General features: G+C 39.7%; 1 protein-coding gene across 1 annotated transcript in view; it reads right to left on the bottom strand.

The window, feature by feature from the left end:
• Positions 1-33: 33 nt before the first annotated feature.
• GALNT15 (polypeptide N-acetylgalactosaminyltransferase 15) overlaps positions 34-19,267 on the bottom strand; it is a 39,124-nt gene continuing 19,890 nt past the window's right edge. Inside the window, exons 4-10 of the mRNA XM_030550885.1 lie at positions 14,113-14,280; positions 11,674-11,791; positions 9,564-9,758; positions 6,083-6,214; positions 4,729-4,830; positions 2,771-2,911; positions 34-970 (exon numbers count right to left, since the gene is read on the bottom strand). Of these exons, the coding sequence (XP_030406745.1) occupies positions 824-970; positions 2,771-2,911; positions 4,729-4,830; positions 6,083-6,214; positions 9,564-9,758; positions 11,674-11,791; positions 14,113-14,280 (1,003 nt within the window). The 3' untranslated portion in view covers positions 34-823. The remainder of the gene's footprint in view (positions 971-2,770; positions 2,912-4,728; positions 4,831-6,082; positions 6,215-9,563; positions 9,759-11,673; positions 11,792-14,112; positions 14,281-19,267) is intronic.

Raw genomic sequence — 19,267 nt, 5'->3', positions numbered from 1 at the left:
TCTTATTGAGTGTCCTGAAGCCTACTACTAGAAAGTTTGCTGACAAGTAGTTATTAAAACCCAATGGAAACTAAAGCACGAACATTGTACATCTATTCATTTCTTTGGAGTCATTGTCCCATCCAATTTAGATTGTGGATTAAGGCAGAAAGAGACAATGGGCCAAAGACAGAGAGCCTGGTTGTACTCCCATTGACATCAATGAGAATTTTTAACAAGAATAAGATGTAACCCAATTTTGTGCTAATTCACACACACTGTGCAATCTCACTGAGTGGGGTATTTGTTTCAGTGTATTTGGAATGGAATATATTAACTATTTCTTACAAAAGTAATTATGTTCTACTTTAATAGATATAAAACCTACTTTGTTTTATATGGGTCAAGTGCACTGTACAGCTTGGCTAAACTCTCATCCTAACAAGGCAGACTTCCTTTGAGAGTGTTTCTAAAGTTTCACAAAGATTCATCTTCCTGTTTTCTTAGAAGTTTTAGAAGAGAGACCCTTTGGCAATTAGTCTTCCAAGTTTCCTTAAAAGGCGAAACTTCTTGTCTTCTGCAGCAGTAGAGCTGCAGAGTCATTACTGATACTCACAGTACTTTTATTCTCTGGTTGAAGAGAACAAATAGTAATTTTTAGCTTGAGTTGGTTAAACCAGAAGCCTGCTGCAATTCCTTGAGCAAGACTTTCCAAGCAAGATCTTTCTATCTTCTCCTGAAGATCTTGGCAGATATACACAACTTTCTTTTGTATGCAGGAATCTGTGTGTCTTGAATCCCAAATGAAAGTGACCGTGAGACAGTCTTCACATAGATCTGTCAGTCATCTCTCATCTAGCACATGTGAGTGATCAAATTGCCATAGCTGATTCTCATTCTTGTTACATACATGTAAGGATAAGTCCTTCTCAGCTTCACTCTTCACTGCCTCTAGACATTTACCAGAAAGGATGTGAACAATCATTCCACCCTACAAAAAGACAAAAAAGGGGCAGAAGGAATGGAGAAAAAGTAAAGGACTTTCAATACAGATCAGAATGTGTATTTTAAACTTCTAACAAAGAACTGCAATCAGTCGAGATTGACGATTGTTTGTTTGGAGTAGTACTTTAAATTTAAAGATTACTGTAAAAGCCTTAGGTTTGATCTTGAAAGGTGGTGAGTACCCATAATTCCTGTTGAGCCAATGGGAGTTGTACATACTCAGCACCTATTAAGATTAGCCCTTCCCCCAGTGCCTTCTGCTTTTTAGAGGGTAAATATTGTCCCCAGCATAAATTGCTGGGCTGTGTCATGCCAAGACTAACCTAGTCCAATGCTGGGGAAAGTGAATCCTCCCCTTGGGAAGTAGAGTGGTAGCAGGACTGCCCCATAACTGCAGTGATAATAGACTTAGAGCTGTAGTACCCGTGTGACTGCCATGCACCTGTTCTGTGTGTGGAATAACTGGAATTTCATCGAGTCAGAGTTTAAGGCCAGGAGGGACCACCGGATTATCTAGTCTAACCTTGTGTGTATCCCAGGCCACCAACATCACCCAGCATATGCACACTAAACCCAACAACTGAAATTAGACCAAAGTATTACAGTCCACAGAGGACTAGACTATGATGTGCCACTGGGAGAGAACAGGTGGGAACGACATGCACCAGTGCCCGAGGCTCCTGTAGTGGCAAGGAAATGATTAGATGAGATATACCCAGATAATCCTGGCAAGTGACTCTCAGTCACATGCTGGAGAAGAAGATGAAAAAACCCCAAGCTCACCACCAATCTGACCTGGGGGAAATTCCTTCCCGACTCCACAAATGGTGATCAGTTAGACCTTGAGCACATGAGCAAGAACCAGCCAGCCAAGCACCTGAGACAGAGAATGCTTGATGCCACCTCAGAGCCCTCTCCCACCCTGTCCAGTGTTCAGTTTCCAGCCATGGGCATCTCTGATGTTCCACAGGAAGGAGACAAAAAATCCAAACCAGAATACATTGGTAGCGGTAGGGGAATCCCTTCCTGACCGCTGCAGATAGCTGTCTGAAGCCTAGACACACGAGCTTCTAAGAACATGAGACATAAACCGTGAGTCCCAGGGCTGCTGAGCCCTGCCCCCTACCATGACAAGCAACCCATCATACAATCCCACTCATAAATCTGTCTAGATCTCTTTTAACACTTTGTTCTAAATATTGTCCTGGAACCTTACAATTTTGCATGCTGCAGATAATTTCCTACCTTGCTGGGTGAATTCCACTGAATAATATTGAATTCTTATAGAAGGAGATACTCCTATACAGCAGTGAAGGGGGAATTTTAAGGCCCTACCCTACTCCCAAAAGAGATCTAATTCAAGCCAAACAAGGGGTTAACCCCCTCTTCATGTGCTCCCAGAATCTGTGTCCTCTCACATCTCTCCCTGCCTGTATAACAGGACTGTACATGGTCCTTTGTGCCTACAGAAGTGGGGTGGGGTTTGCCCTTAGGTTAATTTCATAATCACTGGTTCATATATTCCAGGATCCCCTGTAAAATAAATAGGTTAGTCTAAAACAGCAAAAATCTAGAGCATGAAGTTCTACAGAATGGTTGCTTTAATTCTTTTTCTTAACTAAATTTATATGAGGAAGTTGGTGTGAATAGGACAAATAGCTTCACAGTACCTTGGATGCAAACTATGATGCAGTGAAACCACACTCCAAAACTTCTGGTAACCCCTTCCCCACAACTTTTGAACTGTTTTCAGTTAGCCTAGCTTCATGACAAAATGGCTACACACCTCCTGGACATCCCATTGTTGCTGGTTATTTTTTGTCTCTTGTGTACAGTTTTGAAGGATAACCTTCTCATGTCTGACATCAAAGCAAAACTGCAGAGTGGAACCAAACCGGATTTCCTTCATACTGTTATATTCAAAATGCTAGAAAAGGAAGGGTTTGTTTGCGTTAATAAAGTTGAAGAACATTCCAATTCATTTTTAGTTGCGAGTATCCAAAATCATTTCCTGTCTGTTAACATAGAACTCCAAGATGAATGAAGGAGACACAATAGGCCTGATCCTGCAAACCTATCCTCTTACAAATGGTCCTTGCATGACTACTTTCCTGGGACTATTTCCATAAGTAAAAGTTTTTAGGATTGGATAATATGTATAAAATAGATGCAGAATATAACATTTATAGGCAATTTATTTATTTATTTATTTATTTAAAGGTACTCCAGCTGGTGGGACATTCCCAGACATCAGAATATGGGAAAAATCCATTTCTGTTATTCTAGAGTTGATATATTTGTGCCCTAAACTTCCTAGTCTTCCATTTCCCCAGATGCTACTGAAAATAATAAATAATCACTTTGTACTCATAGGCTCAATCCGGATGTGCTGGACAGTTTGAACTCCCACTGAGTTCATTCTCAGCATTCAAAAAGAGAGATGAATTTAAATGTTCAGGAGGAAAACATCTATCTTTGAGTCAATCAGGAAGCAGAACTTTTGCAAACCAATCAGGATGCAAATATTTGCATACACAATCCTATATTTCTTGAGCTTCCAAAACTTCCCCTATCTTTAATGGGGGTTTTGGATGTATAAGGATCAGAGCATAGAGTTCTAATTGTTTAACATTATTCCAGAACTCGGTGTTGTTGACTGACCTCTATGGAGATAAAAAGTAAAGAACTCATTTTTAGCTTAATGTAAACCAGGCTTTCATTTTTGCATCCACAAATCTCTGGACAGAAACACTTTAGTTAATGTAGATGTCTGAGCGTGCTTGCAGAGCAAATACTTAAATATCTAAATGACCTAAAATGTACAAACAATTTCAGGTGAAAAAACAGTAGCCTGCTTTAAATATCTGTCATGGAAATTGAACAGACATATCCTAGGTGTGTTGCTGGTTAAATTACACTTCGCATATTAGATGGTTGAAGGGGAAATCATTTTTAAAAGAGGGGCAGAATGCAGTAAAGCTGTCACAATGCTGGTTGTATTTTCATTAGACAAAGACTGCTTAGTGAGATTTCATTTGAATGAATTAATATTTTTACTGTGTTGTAAATCATTGCTTTAAATTATTGTAGTCAAGCAGTGTGCTAAGTAACCATTCTGTTTTATTACCTAAAATATGATTTTTCCCTTTAAGTTTCCAAAAACTGATTGAAAAAAATAACAGGCAAGATCATGAAAATCTTGACATTTACCATTTGCAATAATTCAATATGCTGCAGTATTTGTTCTCAGTCCAGTCACATACATTTCTCATTTTTAGTATAGGGAATACTGAAAATATCATGAGGTAGTAGTGTGGTGAACCTCAATATTTTAATAGTGTCCAGTGCAGATGAACTGATTCCCAAATGGAACAAAAAAACATATTTTTTGGATGGGACAAAATCAGCAAGACATATTGTTGCAGTAATTTAGCTTTTCATCATTTAGCCCCTGATTCAAAAAAGTACATAAGCATGTGTTTAACTTTAAGCATGCATCCGACGAAGTGGGTATTCACCCATGAAAGCTCGTGCTCCAGTACGTCTGTTAGTCTATAAGGTGTCACAGGACTCTTTGCTGCTTTGTACAGATCCAGACTAACACGGCTACCGCTCTGATACTTTAAGCATGAGTACTCTTATTGAAGACAATGCTTAAAGTTGGTTAGGGACTAGCTTTAATACCTCTCTGTAGCTGGGCCTTAAATTTGATGCCAGTACACACAAGCTTTAAATATACAATACCTGGTTAATATTGTCACTACAAGGAAACAGCTCAATAAGACCTTCTGCAGCATCCCAGGCAGATCTGTAATCTGCGCAGAAACCAACACCGGTGTTGTACAGCTGCAAATAAATATTTATACTGAAATAAAGTACAATCAGTTAAAAAGGAAACATTTTTAAATTAACTTTTAATGTTGCTTGGATTGTATCCTTTTTATTGTACATGCTTTGGCTAATTATTCAGCAGGTAGAGTCCTTTCACTCATGGGCAAGATCAAACAGACTCGCATATGGAGTGAAACTGAGCCTTGACAGTAGAGTGACACAAGAGATCATGCTATTTGGCAAAGTTAATGTTAAACCTTCCGTTTATAATTAGTTGAACTGGTTGAACTTTTTCCAACAATTTTTTTTATGGAAAATTGGGTTTTTGAGAAAATTAAAATTTTTACAGAAACTTTCTGTATTCCCTGAAAATGTTTGATGTTTTTGTCAGAAAAACTGAACACCCAAAACTCTCCAAATGTTTGGCTTGGGTGTTCAGTTTTCAACAGAAGGTCACAATTTTCCACACAAAAACCTATTTCCTGATGAGCTCTAATTATTGCCCTGTTTGTGTATACAGTACTGAATTTAATACAATAGTCACAAGAATGTTTTCAGTATAGTGACCATTACTACATATGCTGGTATGTTGTGACAAACGTGGAATTATATATCATGCTATACAATATGAGGATAGTAGTATATTACATTACAGTTTCTGAATCTATCAAGCGGAATGCTAGAGCTACGTCTACACTCTGAGCTCAGGATGAGATCCCCTGCTCATGTACCATACTCGCTCTCACTCTCATTGAGGCACAGCTAAGCCTTTTCACATTGGGTCAAATTCTGAGATCCTTACACAGTACTTAGTCTTTTCTTGGGCAAATTCTCATCAATGTCAATAGGAACTGTCCTGAGAAAGAACTGAATAGAAACTACGAGTCTCAGGATTTGGCTCATAAAACAGTTTTATTAAATGTGTGTTTTAATAAGTTATACTTATTAAATATGAAATCCTATAACTTTTGGGGAAGCAGCATGAGCTAGGGAATAGGGTACTGGACTGAGAGTCAGGAGAAGTGGGTTCACTTCCTGAGTTGATACTTGTCGTGTGATATTGGGCAAGTCACTTTACTTCTCTGTGCCTTTGTTTTCCCTTCAATTCTTTATCTGCCATGTCTATTTAAATAGTAAACTTTCCAGGGCAGGGACTGTCTCTTACTATATGTTTGTACAGTACCTAGCAGAACAGGATTCTGATCTCAGTTGGGGTCTCTAGGTACTCCAGTAATACAAATAATAATAATAATAATTTCTCTCTTACCTTGCCAGAGAATCTTGGTTTGTACTCTGGTGGGTGGAGTTCGGGGTATACGTTTGATATAAACCAATGAAATTTTCTACAGCCTAGTCGCTTTTGCAGCTGAAGGCGCTCGTTGCAATCTGGTTTCTCAGCCTTATATGAGAAAGCATAGGTCAATTGAATGGATAGTAAACAAGTACTAATATATTTGTTTTTGAGAAGCTGGAAAAGAAATATACTGCCCAGGGATGGCTCAGTTCTGCCACCCCTTATATACAGCAAGTTACAGTTAGTGTCGTGTCTCTTGTATGTGTTACACAAATGAGAAAGACGACTTCTACACCCCCTGTAAATTTATACTAAAATAATATATAGTCTGGAGTGGGAAGCGGATTGAGAGTCTCAAAGATGAGACATGGGGTGGGAATAAGGATTTTCATCATCCATAACAAATGTAATTATCCTACAAAATCAATAATTCTGTACCCTCTTTTTAACAAAAAACAAATTCTACACTAACTGCACTGAAACCAATGGAGCTGTAAGAATTTGGCTTATTGATTGCCATTTAATGCCCTGGCTTTAACAGACCAAAATCTGCTCTTACTTACATCCCCCTGCAGTGTGGGTAAATGAGCCTAGAAGTTGGTCTAACATATGCAGTAATGCTGATCAAATTATATATGATTTGATTATTTTCTCCATCAATTGCTCATCATATTATGTGAATAATTTGATTCTGCAGATGCTCTGTGGGCAGGAACCATCATTTTGTTTTGTGTTTGTACAGTGGCCAGCACAGTGGTGTCCTGGTCTAAATACTTTTCAAAGTCGGACCTCTCGTAGTTCTTAGCAACCTATTGCAACCTTCTGGCCAGTGATTTACTTATTTCTTCAGATTTTTAAAATTCAGCTCATGGCACCCACCTGTTGCTTTGAGTGCCTATGCCATACATTAAAAATTGCAACATAAACAAGACTGCCCATAAATATATTCCCCTCAGGCCACCCACTCCTCAGTTGCCTTCGGGTTCATCTTATCTGATAGCAATACTGATGGGGCCAAAATATGGGTGCCCCAAGGAGGAGGCCATCAGAAGGAGGAGGAAGTCCATTCTCCCAGTACACCCATGAAGGAGGCAGCTATAATTTGGCTGCTTGTGTTCTGAGGCCTTATCTAGACTAGGATTTGGAAGGTGTTAGCCAACCTGCATTAACAGCCTAGTGCAGACAAGGCAGCGTGTCTTTAACATGTGTTTAACTTGTTGATTTACTTGAGTCTTTAATATTAAACATTGAACATTTGCAGCATGTCCAGAAAGCTTACAAGACTGGGTTCTGGCAGACCAAGTGAAGGAGTAAGTTCCAAAACCAAGGATCTCTCATGGAGAATATGCTGCTAGCAGCTCCCTGTCATTTATACTGAGGGAGCTCCCACCGAAATGCCTTGCTAATCCCATCTCTAGCAGTAAATCACAGGGGATTTGTCTCATTAATACCAGTCCAGCAACTCAAATCACTAACTCAAAAGTATCAGGGTTACTCAGACCCATCACTCAAGAGATCTCCAGTGAATCACAGAAATCAACAGGGAGTAAAATTTATCTGTGGGTTCCCTAAAACGGTACAGTACACCTGAGAATTACTGGGGTCTAGGAAGCAGATGTCAGCCAGGTCATTTTGTCGTATTAATTACAGTTTAGATTTGGCACTGGAGGCAGAACTCTGGAGAATACCGTGAAGCAGGTCACTCTCTAGCCCAAACAGTCTGAGATGAAATTGTGGTTATAAGTTTAAACAAACAAAATTAGCTAAAAAATTGAAAGTGAAAAGATTTATTCATCAATATTAATGTTCATGCTATAGATATCCTGGGCAGAATACAGCTCAGACCCAGAAAAAATGTATAAAACAATCTAAATTGGGGTTATATTTTTTTTAAATTACTTAGTAGGAGTCAATGTTCAGCTAATATTCCCTGGATTTTTCAAGGGCCAGTAGATAGCCCTATTTACCATATTAATTCACCAAATCACTGAGGGACAAGACTATTATGATGATTGCAAGTAAATGCACTGGAAATTATTTCATGCATTGCCTTTATGGATTAAAACACTATGCTATGCTGACACAAAAATACTGTATGTGGAAGAAGGTAATAGATTAATATTACGTTAGCTGAACATGAATATTATTTGAGGGTATTTCATATTTGTGAGGTAATAACAGTAACCTGGACAAAATAAACTCTGAGGCCAAAGGCAAAGGTTTTGATAGCAAATAAACTGCAACACTGAAGGCTGAAGGGTTTACTAGCTCAGGATAAAGTTATTACCTAGTTAACAAGAAACACCTTCAGTTAATTATTAAATGAAATAAGAAACCAGTCATTGATCTCTGCAGACCTGGGCTCACATTCTCCTCTCAGTTACATTGCTAGCTCATTGACTCAAAGAAACTGCAGGAGTATAAATTAGATGCTAATTTGGCCAATGGGGTTCAAGTCCTGCAATAAAAGTAACAAGAGAAAAATCGGATGAAAAAAATTAGTTTGATACAGTCTCAAACTTGTCATAAAATTTAACATAATTAGGCAACTCAGGCCTGCAGCAACTGGGGTTTGGCAGGATTGAAATGCAGTGCCAAAATAGTTTGAGGAAACTCATACAGTGCTAAGAGCCAACCCACATGCTGCCTAGCTGTAGCATTCTCATCAGTCTTCAGTTTTGTAAGCACAGCATTTTAAAATTAATGACATCTCTCCTTTACTGAGTCTATTTTTTCACCTGCTTGCTAAAACTGCTCAAAACTTCTGCCATCCCAGTGAGTGGAAAAGGTTGCTGGTATAATGAAATGTACCAAAGCTAAAGAAATAGGGCTAACAGCAGCATTGTCAACAACTCTGCTGTTTAGATTTTAAGAAACATATGTTTGGGTATATGACACATTTCAATCACAGTGCTGAACCGAAAAAGCCACCAGCTAAATTGTGGTTGTGGAGCATGCCGAGTCACTCCAGGAAGATTTATGAGTAGTGATGCTTTGCCATTCCGGTTCCATACCCTAACTGTAAGACAGAATTTCAGCTAGTATCCAATCCTCTTTTCAATGCATCCTTATGACTCCTCAAATGAAAATCTAATTGGGGTATAGTGATTGGGGTGTTTGTTGCTCTTGGAACTTTTCTGCTATCTTCCTGTGTCCTTCACTCTACTTTTGGGAGAATACAGCCAATTTCTTCTGGAAAACCATGAGCTTAACAGGATGTCACCTTTTCAGTGAGTGTTATACCTTAATAAACACTTTCCTAAATCTGGTGTACTGGGTGTCTGTTTTTCTGCAGACAAAATTATTTCCCTCTGGAAGTGGCTAAACAATAGGTGGGATGTTAACAGGCAGCATTAATCAGCTACAAAAAGAAAAACTCTCTCTCTTCCCCTTCCCCAAATGGTAAGGATTTACTTTACTCCCTCTTGAGATGGAACATCACTTATGTCTTTACTTTACTAATTAGGAATGCTGCTGTGTCATGCTTGTAGAAAATCTCTTTAAAAGAATCCAGCCAAGTCTCTGCTATTCGGATTTTGTTCCTCACTGCAGCCTCTTCATTAGGAAAAGTGTGCGGGATACGATTTCGATAAATGTGCCCCACCCGTGAGCATGGAAGGATTTCAACAGAACCACCACAGAGCCATGCCTGCAACACAGATGAAGACAAAAAGAGGTCTAACATGGTGTATCCGCTATGCAGGCAATACATCACTATCAACACCATTTAGCAAATGGTAAGTAACCTAGGTGTGCAAAGCAAGGTGAAATAGAGACTGACACGAGTAAAAATCTGTTCTGGCTAGTAGCCTTCTGGGTTCATTTGATCTGATAGCAAGACTGATGGGGCCAAAATATGGGTGCCCCAAGGAGGAGGTCATCAGAAGGAGGAGGAAGTCCATTTTCCCAGTACATCCATGAAGGAGGCAGCTATAATTTGTAAAAGCAGCAAAGAATCCTGTGGCACCTTATAGACTAACAGACGTTTTGGAGCATGAGCTTTCGTGGGTGAATACCCACTTCTTCAGATGCATGTGGTGGAAATTTCCAGGGGCAGGTATATATATGCTAGCAAGCAAGCTAGAGATAACGAGGTCAGTTCAATCAGGGAGGATGAGGCCCTGTTCTAGCAGTTGAGGTGTGAAAACCAAGAGAGGAGAAACTGGTTCTGTAGTTGGCAAGCCATTCACAGTCTTTGTTCAATCCTGAGCTGATGGTGTCAAATTTGCAGATGAACTGAAGCTCAGCAGTTTCTCTTTGAAGTCTGGTCCTGAAGTTTTTATGCTGCAGGATGGCCACCTTAAGGTCTGCAATAGTGTGGCCAGGGAGGTTGAAGTGCTCTCCTACAGGTTTTTGTATATTGCCATTCCTAATGTCTGATTTGTGTCCATTTATCCTTTTCCGTAGAGATTGTCCAGTTTGGCCGATGTACATAGCAGAGGGGCATTGCTGGCATATGATGGCGTATATTACATTGGTGGATGTGCAGGTGAATGAACCAGTGATGGTGTGGCTGATCTGGTTAGGTCCTGTGATGGTGTCACTGGTGTAGATATGTGGGCAGAGTTGGCATCGAGGTTTGTTGCATGGATTGGTTCCTGAGCTACTGGTCACCAGTAACTGCACACCGCACCATAATAACTCTAGCTCAGGAACCAATCCATGCAACAAACCTCGATGCCAACTTCAGGACCAGACTTCAAAGAGAAACTGCTGAGCTTCAGTTCATTTGCAAATTTGACACCATCAGCTCAGGATTGAACAAAGACTGTGAATAGCTTGCCAACTACAGAACCAGTTTCTCCTCTCTTGGTTTTCACACCTCAACTGCTAGAACAGGGCCTCATCCTCCCTGATTGAACTGACCTCGCTATCTCTAGCTTGCTTGCTAGCATATATATACCTGCCCCTAGAAATTTCCACCACATGCATCTGAAGAAGTGGGTATTCACCCACGAAAGCTCATGCTCCAAAACATCTGTTAGTCTATAAGGTGCCACAGGATTCTTTGCTGCTTTTACAGATCCAGACTAACATGGCTACCCCTCTGATACTAGCTATAATTTGGCTGCTTGTGATCTGAGGCCTTATCTAGACTAGGAATATGAAGGTGTTAGCTAACCTGTATTAACAGCCTAGTGTAGACAAGGCAGCGTGTCTTTAACATGTGCTTAACTTGTTGATTTACTCGAGCCTTTAACATTAAACATGCATTAAAGACACACTGCTTTGTTCATTCTGGTTGTTAAGATTCTGCAACTAACACTTTCCAAATACTATATACATGCTAGGGTTCATTTGCAAAATGCAACTTTCAGAAGGTGCTAAAAATATTGTCCTTTCATGAGGTGAGGGTCAGCCAATGAGACTTAGTGGTTCTATGTGTTGTCACCTGACATCTTGCTGAAGAACTTTAGGGGTAGATTTCTGTGAGAAAACAGAAATTTCTCTCTACCTGATGCAGTTTTCTACTCAGTTTTTGTTTTCTAAGTTGCCTCCGGGCTCTTAAATATTGCTCTCTTCAACACACAATAGTTACTTGACGTTTCTCTTCAGATTCTTACCCTTATAGATAATTCTAGGTTTTCTGCCCCCCACAGAGTCATGTCGGAATCATAAGCGCCAATATTTTGGAAGTAATGTCGGTCCATTGCCACTACTCCACCAGGCACCACAGGACTTCTAGACAGAGCACAGTTTAAAAGTGAATCTTGCTGCAATCTAGGATGGAGAGTTAAATAGAGAATGAGATTTACTCTGATCATGGAGAGGTCTCTGTAAAACAATGCATGATCCTGTGGTGGACCTTGCAATCACTGAGAGGGTGGCAGGTAAATTTTAAAATGTCAGCTGTGTTTCTAGTTTAAAAGGGATGTGTGTGTGTGTGTGTGTGTGTGTGTGTGTTGCTTTCCACTTGCTGAGTGGTGGCAGATTTTGGGACTTTGCTGTGAGCCACTTTGTTGGTGGGAGAGAGATGCAGCTCAGGGTATTTCTCAGTGTAATTTATTTATTTTACAAATGTACACAACTGCTGTTTACTTTAAATGGAGATGGCCAAAACTACACTTGCAGAAACCACAGATAAGACATTATTGTGTAAACCTTTGCAGACAAGAAGCTGCTTCCTTCCCTCTGACCCTCTTGCTCTTAACACCCTCTCTGTTTTTGAGTCCTGCCCTCAGTCTTCCCACAAAGCATACCCTTTATCCTAGATTGTAGGGCTCACCTACAATTTTCCCATGTTTGAACATGGTTATGAAGACCTGAATTAGCTGACCTGATGTTGGTCATAAGTTTGCGGTCAGCGTGGACCAGCCAAGTGATGTGTCTGGCATCAAGTCAACTAAACTGTGGAATCACTAAAGGCTGGTGCTCCTTTGATCTCTCAAAAGCTGAGAGATCTCTGTCTCTCATGTTATTGCCTTATCTCTTCCAACATTCCCCTGCCCTCTGGGACCTCCAATCCGTTCATGTCCAAGACTGCTCTTCTACACTCATTCCCTCCCCCGCACCATTCTCCCTGCTCACTCCTCTTTCTCCACTGACTGTTGCTGAATCCCTTCACTTCTCTCTGCCACTGTTGACTCTTTTCTCCTTCTTGACCCCCATTGTAAACCTCTGTCCTACTATCCCCCAACCCTGGCTCACCTCAGCCTCCAGTTTGTCTGGTTTTGATCCATGCCACTTGAATGCCCCAGGAATCATTCTCATTGTTGCACAGACTTGTTCCACTACATACTTGTTCTCTCTCCCTTCATTTGCCATTTTTCTTGCCAAACCAGCATGACACTGCCACCTTCACTGAATGCCTCTGCCCTCCCCCCATTCTCTGTCACTACTGACCACACCGCCATCCTTCCTGTCACCCAGTAAACTAGGTCTGAACTTCAGCTCCTCCCTCTTTAGACACTCCTAGGTGATATCCAAATCTTGCAGCCTTTTTTCTTCCTGCACAATATTTCGAGGTTCTAATCTTTTTTCTCTGTTCACCCAGCTAAAACCTCCCCCAGATTCTCATCATCACTTCCTCCAGACCATAAAAATAGAGCAGATAAGATCTGTTCACATCTCCCCATTTGAAGCCTTCCTCTGGCTCCCCCTTGTCCACCTCCACTAAAGCTCAAACTTTTTGTGGCTGCCTTTACGGCTCTGCATAACTCTACCACACTTTACTTCTCCCTGCTTATCTCTTATTTTGTCATCTCTGTCCCCCCATGTTCCACTTCAGTCATCTGCTTCTCTGACCACAATTTCCACACTTTCTTCTACTCCACATGAAATCCTTTTGCTTTCAATTTGGAGTTAGGTGTCTAAGTATCCTTGAGGATCTGGGCCTAATTGAGTACATAATCTATTAATCTATTTCATTTATTGCATGACTGACTTGTTCATCTCAATGGAGGGAAGGAAATAAGGAACTGAAGCTGGAAATTGGTACAGGAAAAAAAGGCAAGAGAGGAATTGTTGAGTGAGGGTCAAGGGATGGGGAAATTAGCATATTTTAACTTATACACACACATAAAACATACCAACATGTAATTAATAAGCCATGTGACTATCGTTATCCTAATAACGTTGTATGTGGCATCTCCCTCCCTCTTGTCTTTTCAGTTTGCATAGGTGTTAGAACTGGGGGTGCTGCCACACCCCCTGGCTTAAAGTGGTTTCTGTTATATACAGGGTTTACAGTTTGGTTCAATGGCTCTCAGCACCCCCACTCTACAAATGATTCCAGCACCCCTGTCAGATTGTACATTGTTTGGAGCCGTGTCTATGTCTGGAAAGCACATGCCATAACATAGGCCTGACTGTAGTCTAATAATATTATTAATAAATTAAAACCTACTGGATATGTAAACCAATAATCCTCTCCTCTCAATAGATACAAGCCAAAAAAACCTGTGAATGTAATCCTGTCTCTTCTCAATTAGCTGGAGGATGTGTTAGATTTTGTGATTGTGCTGCTGAGGTGAGAGTAAGCATATTGGCTGATGAACTGTTACCTGATGGGGCTGATGGCAGACTGGCGTACCTTCTCCTCATGCTCCGGCAGCGGCTCCCAATGGAAATCTAATTTCCAGTCAAAACCACCTCGTTGCAGATCCACAGAGTGATAATACTGAAAAGTCTTCCAGTCAATGACATCTAGGACAGGGGAGACGATTCGATTTCTGAAAATAATTTATGTTTTTTTGAAGGCCAAGTTGCAGAATAAGTTGACTGTGTGTTAGTAAACCATTTGTTCTAGGATTTGACCCTGCAAGGTCCTGAGCACTCCTGTGAGGTACTGATTGCCCTCAACTCCTCTGCTGATGGGAGTTGAGTGTGCTCTGCCAATTGGAAGATTGAACCTATAGTGAGTAAAGTAGGGAACACTAATTTATAAAGAATGTATGAATCACAGTCATTTCACTGTTAATTTGAGTCTTACTTTGGTTGCACTATCAAAATGTACAAACACAGAACCAAGAGATGGTCCTTGCCCCAAAAAGCACTTGCACTGGGTCTTTTACAGAGCTGGACACATTCTGCCCACTGTTCTGCCTTCTGATATCTCAATTGCATGGACAAAGGGTAAAATTTTGCCCTCACAACCTCCCTAGTTTCAACAGGGTTTCATGGGTATGACTAAGGGCAGAACTATTCCTGAAAAGTGGAATTTAGGAGGTGTATTTTGCTTATAATTTTCCGTGGACTGGTCATTGGAAGAGACCTATTTTTCATCTGATAAGATCAAATTGAAAACACAAGTGTTCAATTTATAGTATATTTATCCTTTTTCTGTACTATATTATAATAGTTGCTTTGTAACAATCTGTGTAGTTAACATCTCCATTTTAACTCCCTCTTAGCATATACTTGTAATTTTCTCGCCACTGTACTGTTCCCATATATCATCTGTCTGTAATAGCCAGAATAGAGCCCTGACCCTATGGGCATGTATCCTTTAATTAGTTTCTAACGTTAATTAAATCAGGATTTATCTGAATATTCTGTATTTTCCATGTCAGAAATATCATGATGCTTAAAAATGGGCCTCATGACATCCTGAAATTATCAGTAATTCAGAAAAGAACAAGTTCCATGGTATCAAAACCTTCTGTTTCCTAGTCAATGGTGCATGACATTTGGAAACCATCTTAATAGTTCAACTGCTACAGCATTACAGATCTGAGAGCTGCAGCAAAGAAAGCTGTTTGGAAGAGCAAAGTAACCCATTTCTGCTCTATTACTTAGGAGCTACTTCCATTGACTTCAGTATAATGGCTTGTCTACACAGGGAAGCTATTCCAGAATAAGTTAGGGTAAGCGTATAAAGCTGTTGTGGATTAAAGTAAACCAGAAAAAGATACTGTTATTCTGCAATAGGAGTGTCCATCTAATCCAAAATAACTCAGCATGTTGATAAGCCCGGTGTGAGAGAAAAATCTGGCCCTCTCTGTGGAGAAAGCAGCATGTTTTGTCAAAGAGACACCAATGGCCTTCTCTTTAAAAGTTTTAGCTCTGCTGATCTCATATCATTCTTGAGAGAAGCTGAGTTTAAATACCTTCCAGCCAATAGGAAAGGGTCAACACCATAGTCTCCACTATCCTGTTATCTGTTCACTGTTTGCCATGGCAATGAAAGAGAGATTGAGGCCAGCTTCGGGAGCTGGCAACTCTGTGTGATGTTTGTATGACCTTGGCATATTTTCGCTGCATTTACAATCACTATAGTGATGGTTTTCAGTGAAAGTAGGGAGGGACTCAATCCTTTTTTCTATTACAGTTGTCATTTCACTAGTGAGGATTTTAGAAACGTGTGGAGAAAAACTGTCCATGGCTCTTCAATGGCTAGAGGGGAGTTGAAGTATTATGTAGAGTATAGTTAAAACTGCTCAGTCTCTCCTTTGTTCCATAGTAAGAGAACAGGGAGTGACACCTTATGAGTTAAAAACAAATAAGAGAAGATACTTGTTCATAAAGGAGTATATCAGTCTGTGGAATTCACAATCCTAGGGGCTCATAGAGACAAGCCTGGATTTATAAACTAGATTAGATAACCTGTATGATTACAAATGTTATAATTGGTCATAAAATTAAGACCAAGTAACTCATTGTCATGCTTCAGGGCATGAGTCAATTGCAGTAGGGGTCAGGAAGGAATCTCTCTCTATGACAACATTGTACTATCAGCCAGGAATATTCTGGGGTGGTGGGCTTCACTTTCTTTTGAAGCTTCATTATACTGTATAGGCTATATGTTTGTACAACACCTAACATAATAGAGTTCAATCCTGACTGAAGTTTTATGGTATTACCATAATACAAATAATAAAGATCAAATTCTCATTGGATCCCTTGAAGATATGCTGAGAAATTTCCCTGTATTCAGGATGACACTATTCCATTCAAATGAAAGTCAATATCAGTCTTTCCAAAGAAAGCTGGTGTCAATCCTTGTTCTCCAACTGAGAAAACCAGGGAAAAGGGAAGAGGCAGAATGAAAGTCACCACCATCTTCTGGGATGTGCTAAAACTGAACACAGTTTAGAGCTGGATTTATTTAATTGGTTCAGGCATTTTATTTTCTTTTTACTAAGCCAGATAAAGCTAAAAAATGTAATTCATAGAAGATCAGGGTTGGAAGGGACCTCAGGAGGTCATCTAGTCCAACTCCCTGCTCAAAGCAGGACCAATTCCCAACTAAATCATCCCAGCCAGAGCTGTCAAGACAGGCCTTAAAAACCTCTAAGGAAGGAGATTCCACCACCTCCCCAGTTAACCCATTCCAGCGCTTCACCACCCTCCTAGTGAAAAAGTTTTTCCTAATATCCAACCTAGACCTCCCCCACTGCAACTTGAGACCATTGCTCCTTGTTCTGTCATCTGCCACCACTGAGAACAGCCAAGCTCCATCCCTTTGGAACCCCCCTTCAGGTAGATGAAGGTTGCTATCAAATCCCCCCTCACTCTGCTCTTCTGCAGACTAAACAAGTCCAGTTCCCTCAGCCTCTCCTCATGTGGGGTTGGAAGGACAGATACATCTTGCATGACTAAATTTCAAAACCTAAAGAACATCATATAACTCCAATACAAGTCAATAAAACTACAATTTCAATGGCAAGCAATAGCAAAGTGTGCACCATTTAGAATAAAAATCACTACTGAGGTCCTTCTCCAGCACAAACACTTGAAAGCCTCTTACAGCTGCCTGGGTGGAAATGAGATTGATAATTATAATTGGAACTAGACACTCCTGCTTCACTTTGCTGCTACACACTCTAGTCTATTGCTTCTAGTCTAAATATTCTTACATAGCTAGAACTGATAAACTAATTGTAACATAGTTTATTTTAGAATAAGATTTCATTTTAGAGTTAGAGAAACTAGGAAGAGAAGTATGAATGGGGAATTATTTAGAATAAAAAATTCAAAGATGTTTGACTAGGAAGGCCAGATTTTTATCTAATGTATAGTTGTATAAATCTAGAACTGTGGGTTTTCAACCTTTATTCATTTTGAATGGAGGTGCGGACCCCTCTGGAAATTCAACCTGTGGTCTGCGGACCTCTACCATAGAAGTCTTAGACTGGAAGCTAACTGAACAGAATTAACTATAAATGTTTCACATGCTCAGCACCGCATTTAACACAGCATGAGACAGAGCGCTAAACAGTGGACTTTTCTAGTAATGACAATACTTCCTGGTTTTGACCTGTAGGTGGGGGTATTCACATACCCAGTGATTGATCAGAAAAATGGAATGCCTTTTTGGGGATCTGAAATTTTATTTTCATAGTCACCTTTCCAAAACCTCTTAAATATAGTCTGTGGACCACCAGTGGTCTGCATACTACAGGTTAAATACCACTGTTCTAGAATAACTGGACTGAAGTAAATATTGTGACTCTGGATTTACACTGGTATAACTGAGATTAAATTCTAGATCTAAGGGTGTGATATTGGCATAATTCTTCTACTATTATATTTTCCATTCATTTACATCTCATCCTTTCTGGATGTAGTTCTGTAATTTGTTGCCAATATCACAGCCCAATCCTCCAATAACACTGTTGACTTTAATGTGATTGTTCATGATAATAAGCACTAAAACCAGTAGTGTTTGCAGGACAGAGTCCCTTTTTTAAGCTATATGTTGTTGTTGTTTTGTTTTTAAATATTGGATCCAGACCTTCAGTGCTATGCAAACAAAACTTCTGCACCACCAGGCTCAGCCAATCAGGGCTCAGCCAATCAGGAAACCAGAACCAAACCAATCACAACCACCAAACCAGGTAAAAACATGCTTCCAAAACAACCTACTATTCTGAACATTTTGCACAATTTAGCTTACTCTCTTAATCAGAAGCAGATAAGTGAGGCTGTTTAAAATTTGTTCAGCAGTGGAAATATTGATATAAAACTAAAACAAGCAAGTTTTTAAAAAAAGACTTTTGGATAAGCATTAAATAAAAAGTTTGCATGTGGAAAATTATGGAACTGAAGACAATTGATGATAAATCATTGGATATGCCATATTGCACTTTGCCTCAAATTTTTCAGTAAAAGAACCAGTAATCTGCTTTTCCAAATGAATTATATGCACCACAAACTGATATCTGTGTTTTAAAAGTATTACTGTATAAATGATAACACCTTCAGAATTCCATGCTTCACAGGGTTTTAAGATACCATTTAGAAAAATAAGAGTCAGATCCTTAGATGGTGTAAATAAGCATAGTTCTGTTGAAATTAGTGGAGTTGCACTGATTTACAGCAGCTTGAACTTCAGATTGTTAGAAGGTCCTTCTGACCATAAATAAGGAATCTAGCAGCTTTGATTTTAGTAAAACTAATCAATAGCCAATTCTTCTTGTAATCAAGTGTTGCCTTATCTTTCTTGCAATATTAAAGTATCCTTTCTAAAACATCTGTTTTCTGCATGTTCAATGGTGGATTTAGTGTTTGCATGGCTAGAAATGCACATTTTCAGCCAAAGGTAATTGAAAGTTGGAAGATGTTGCTTATAATTTGTTTTGTTCTTAATTCAGTAGCTGGCAGACAGTCAGCACCTTCTCGGAACTTTGAAATGAAATGTTCACACTGGCAGACAGCTGCTAATTTTATTCCATGGAATCTGAAGAAAGAGGGGGTATGGGGGAGGAAGGAAACTCG

Source organism: Gopherus evgoodei, chromosome 2 (assembly GCF_007399415.2).
Source record: "Gopherus evgoodei ecotype Sinaloan lineage chromosome 2, rGopEvg1_v1.p, whole genome shotgun sequence".
Lineage (NCBI taxonomy): Eukaryota > Metazoa > Chordata > Testudines > Testudinidae > Gopherus > Gopherus evgoodei.
This window is presented reverse-complemented; position numbering and strand designations above follow the sequence as displayed.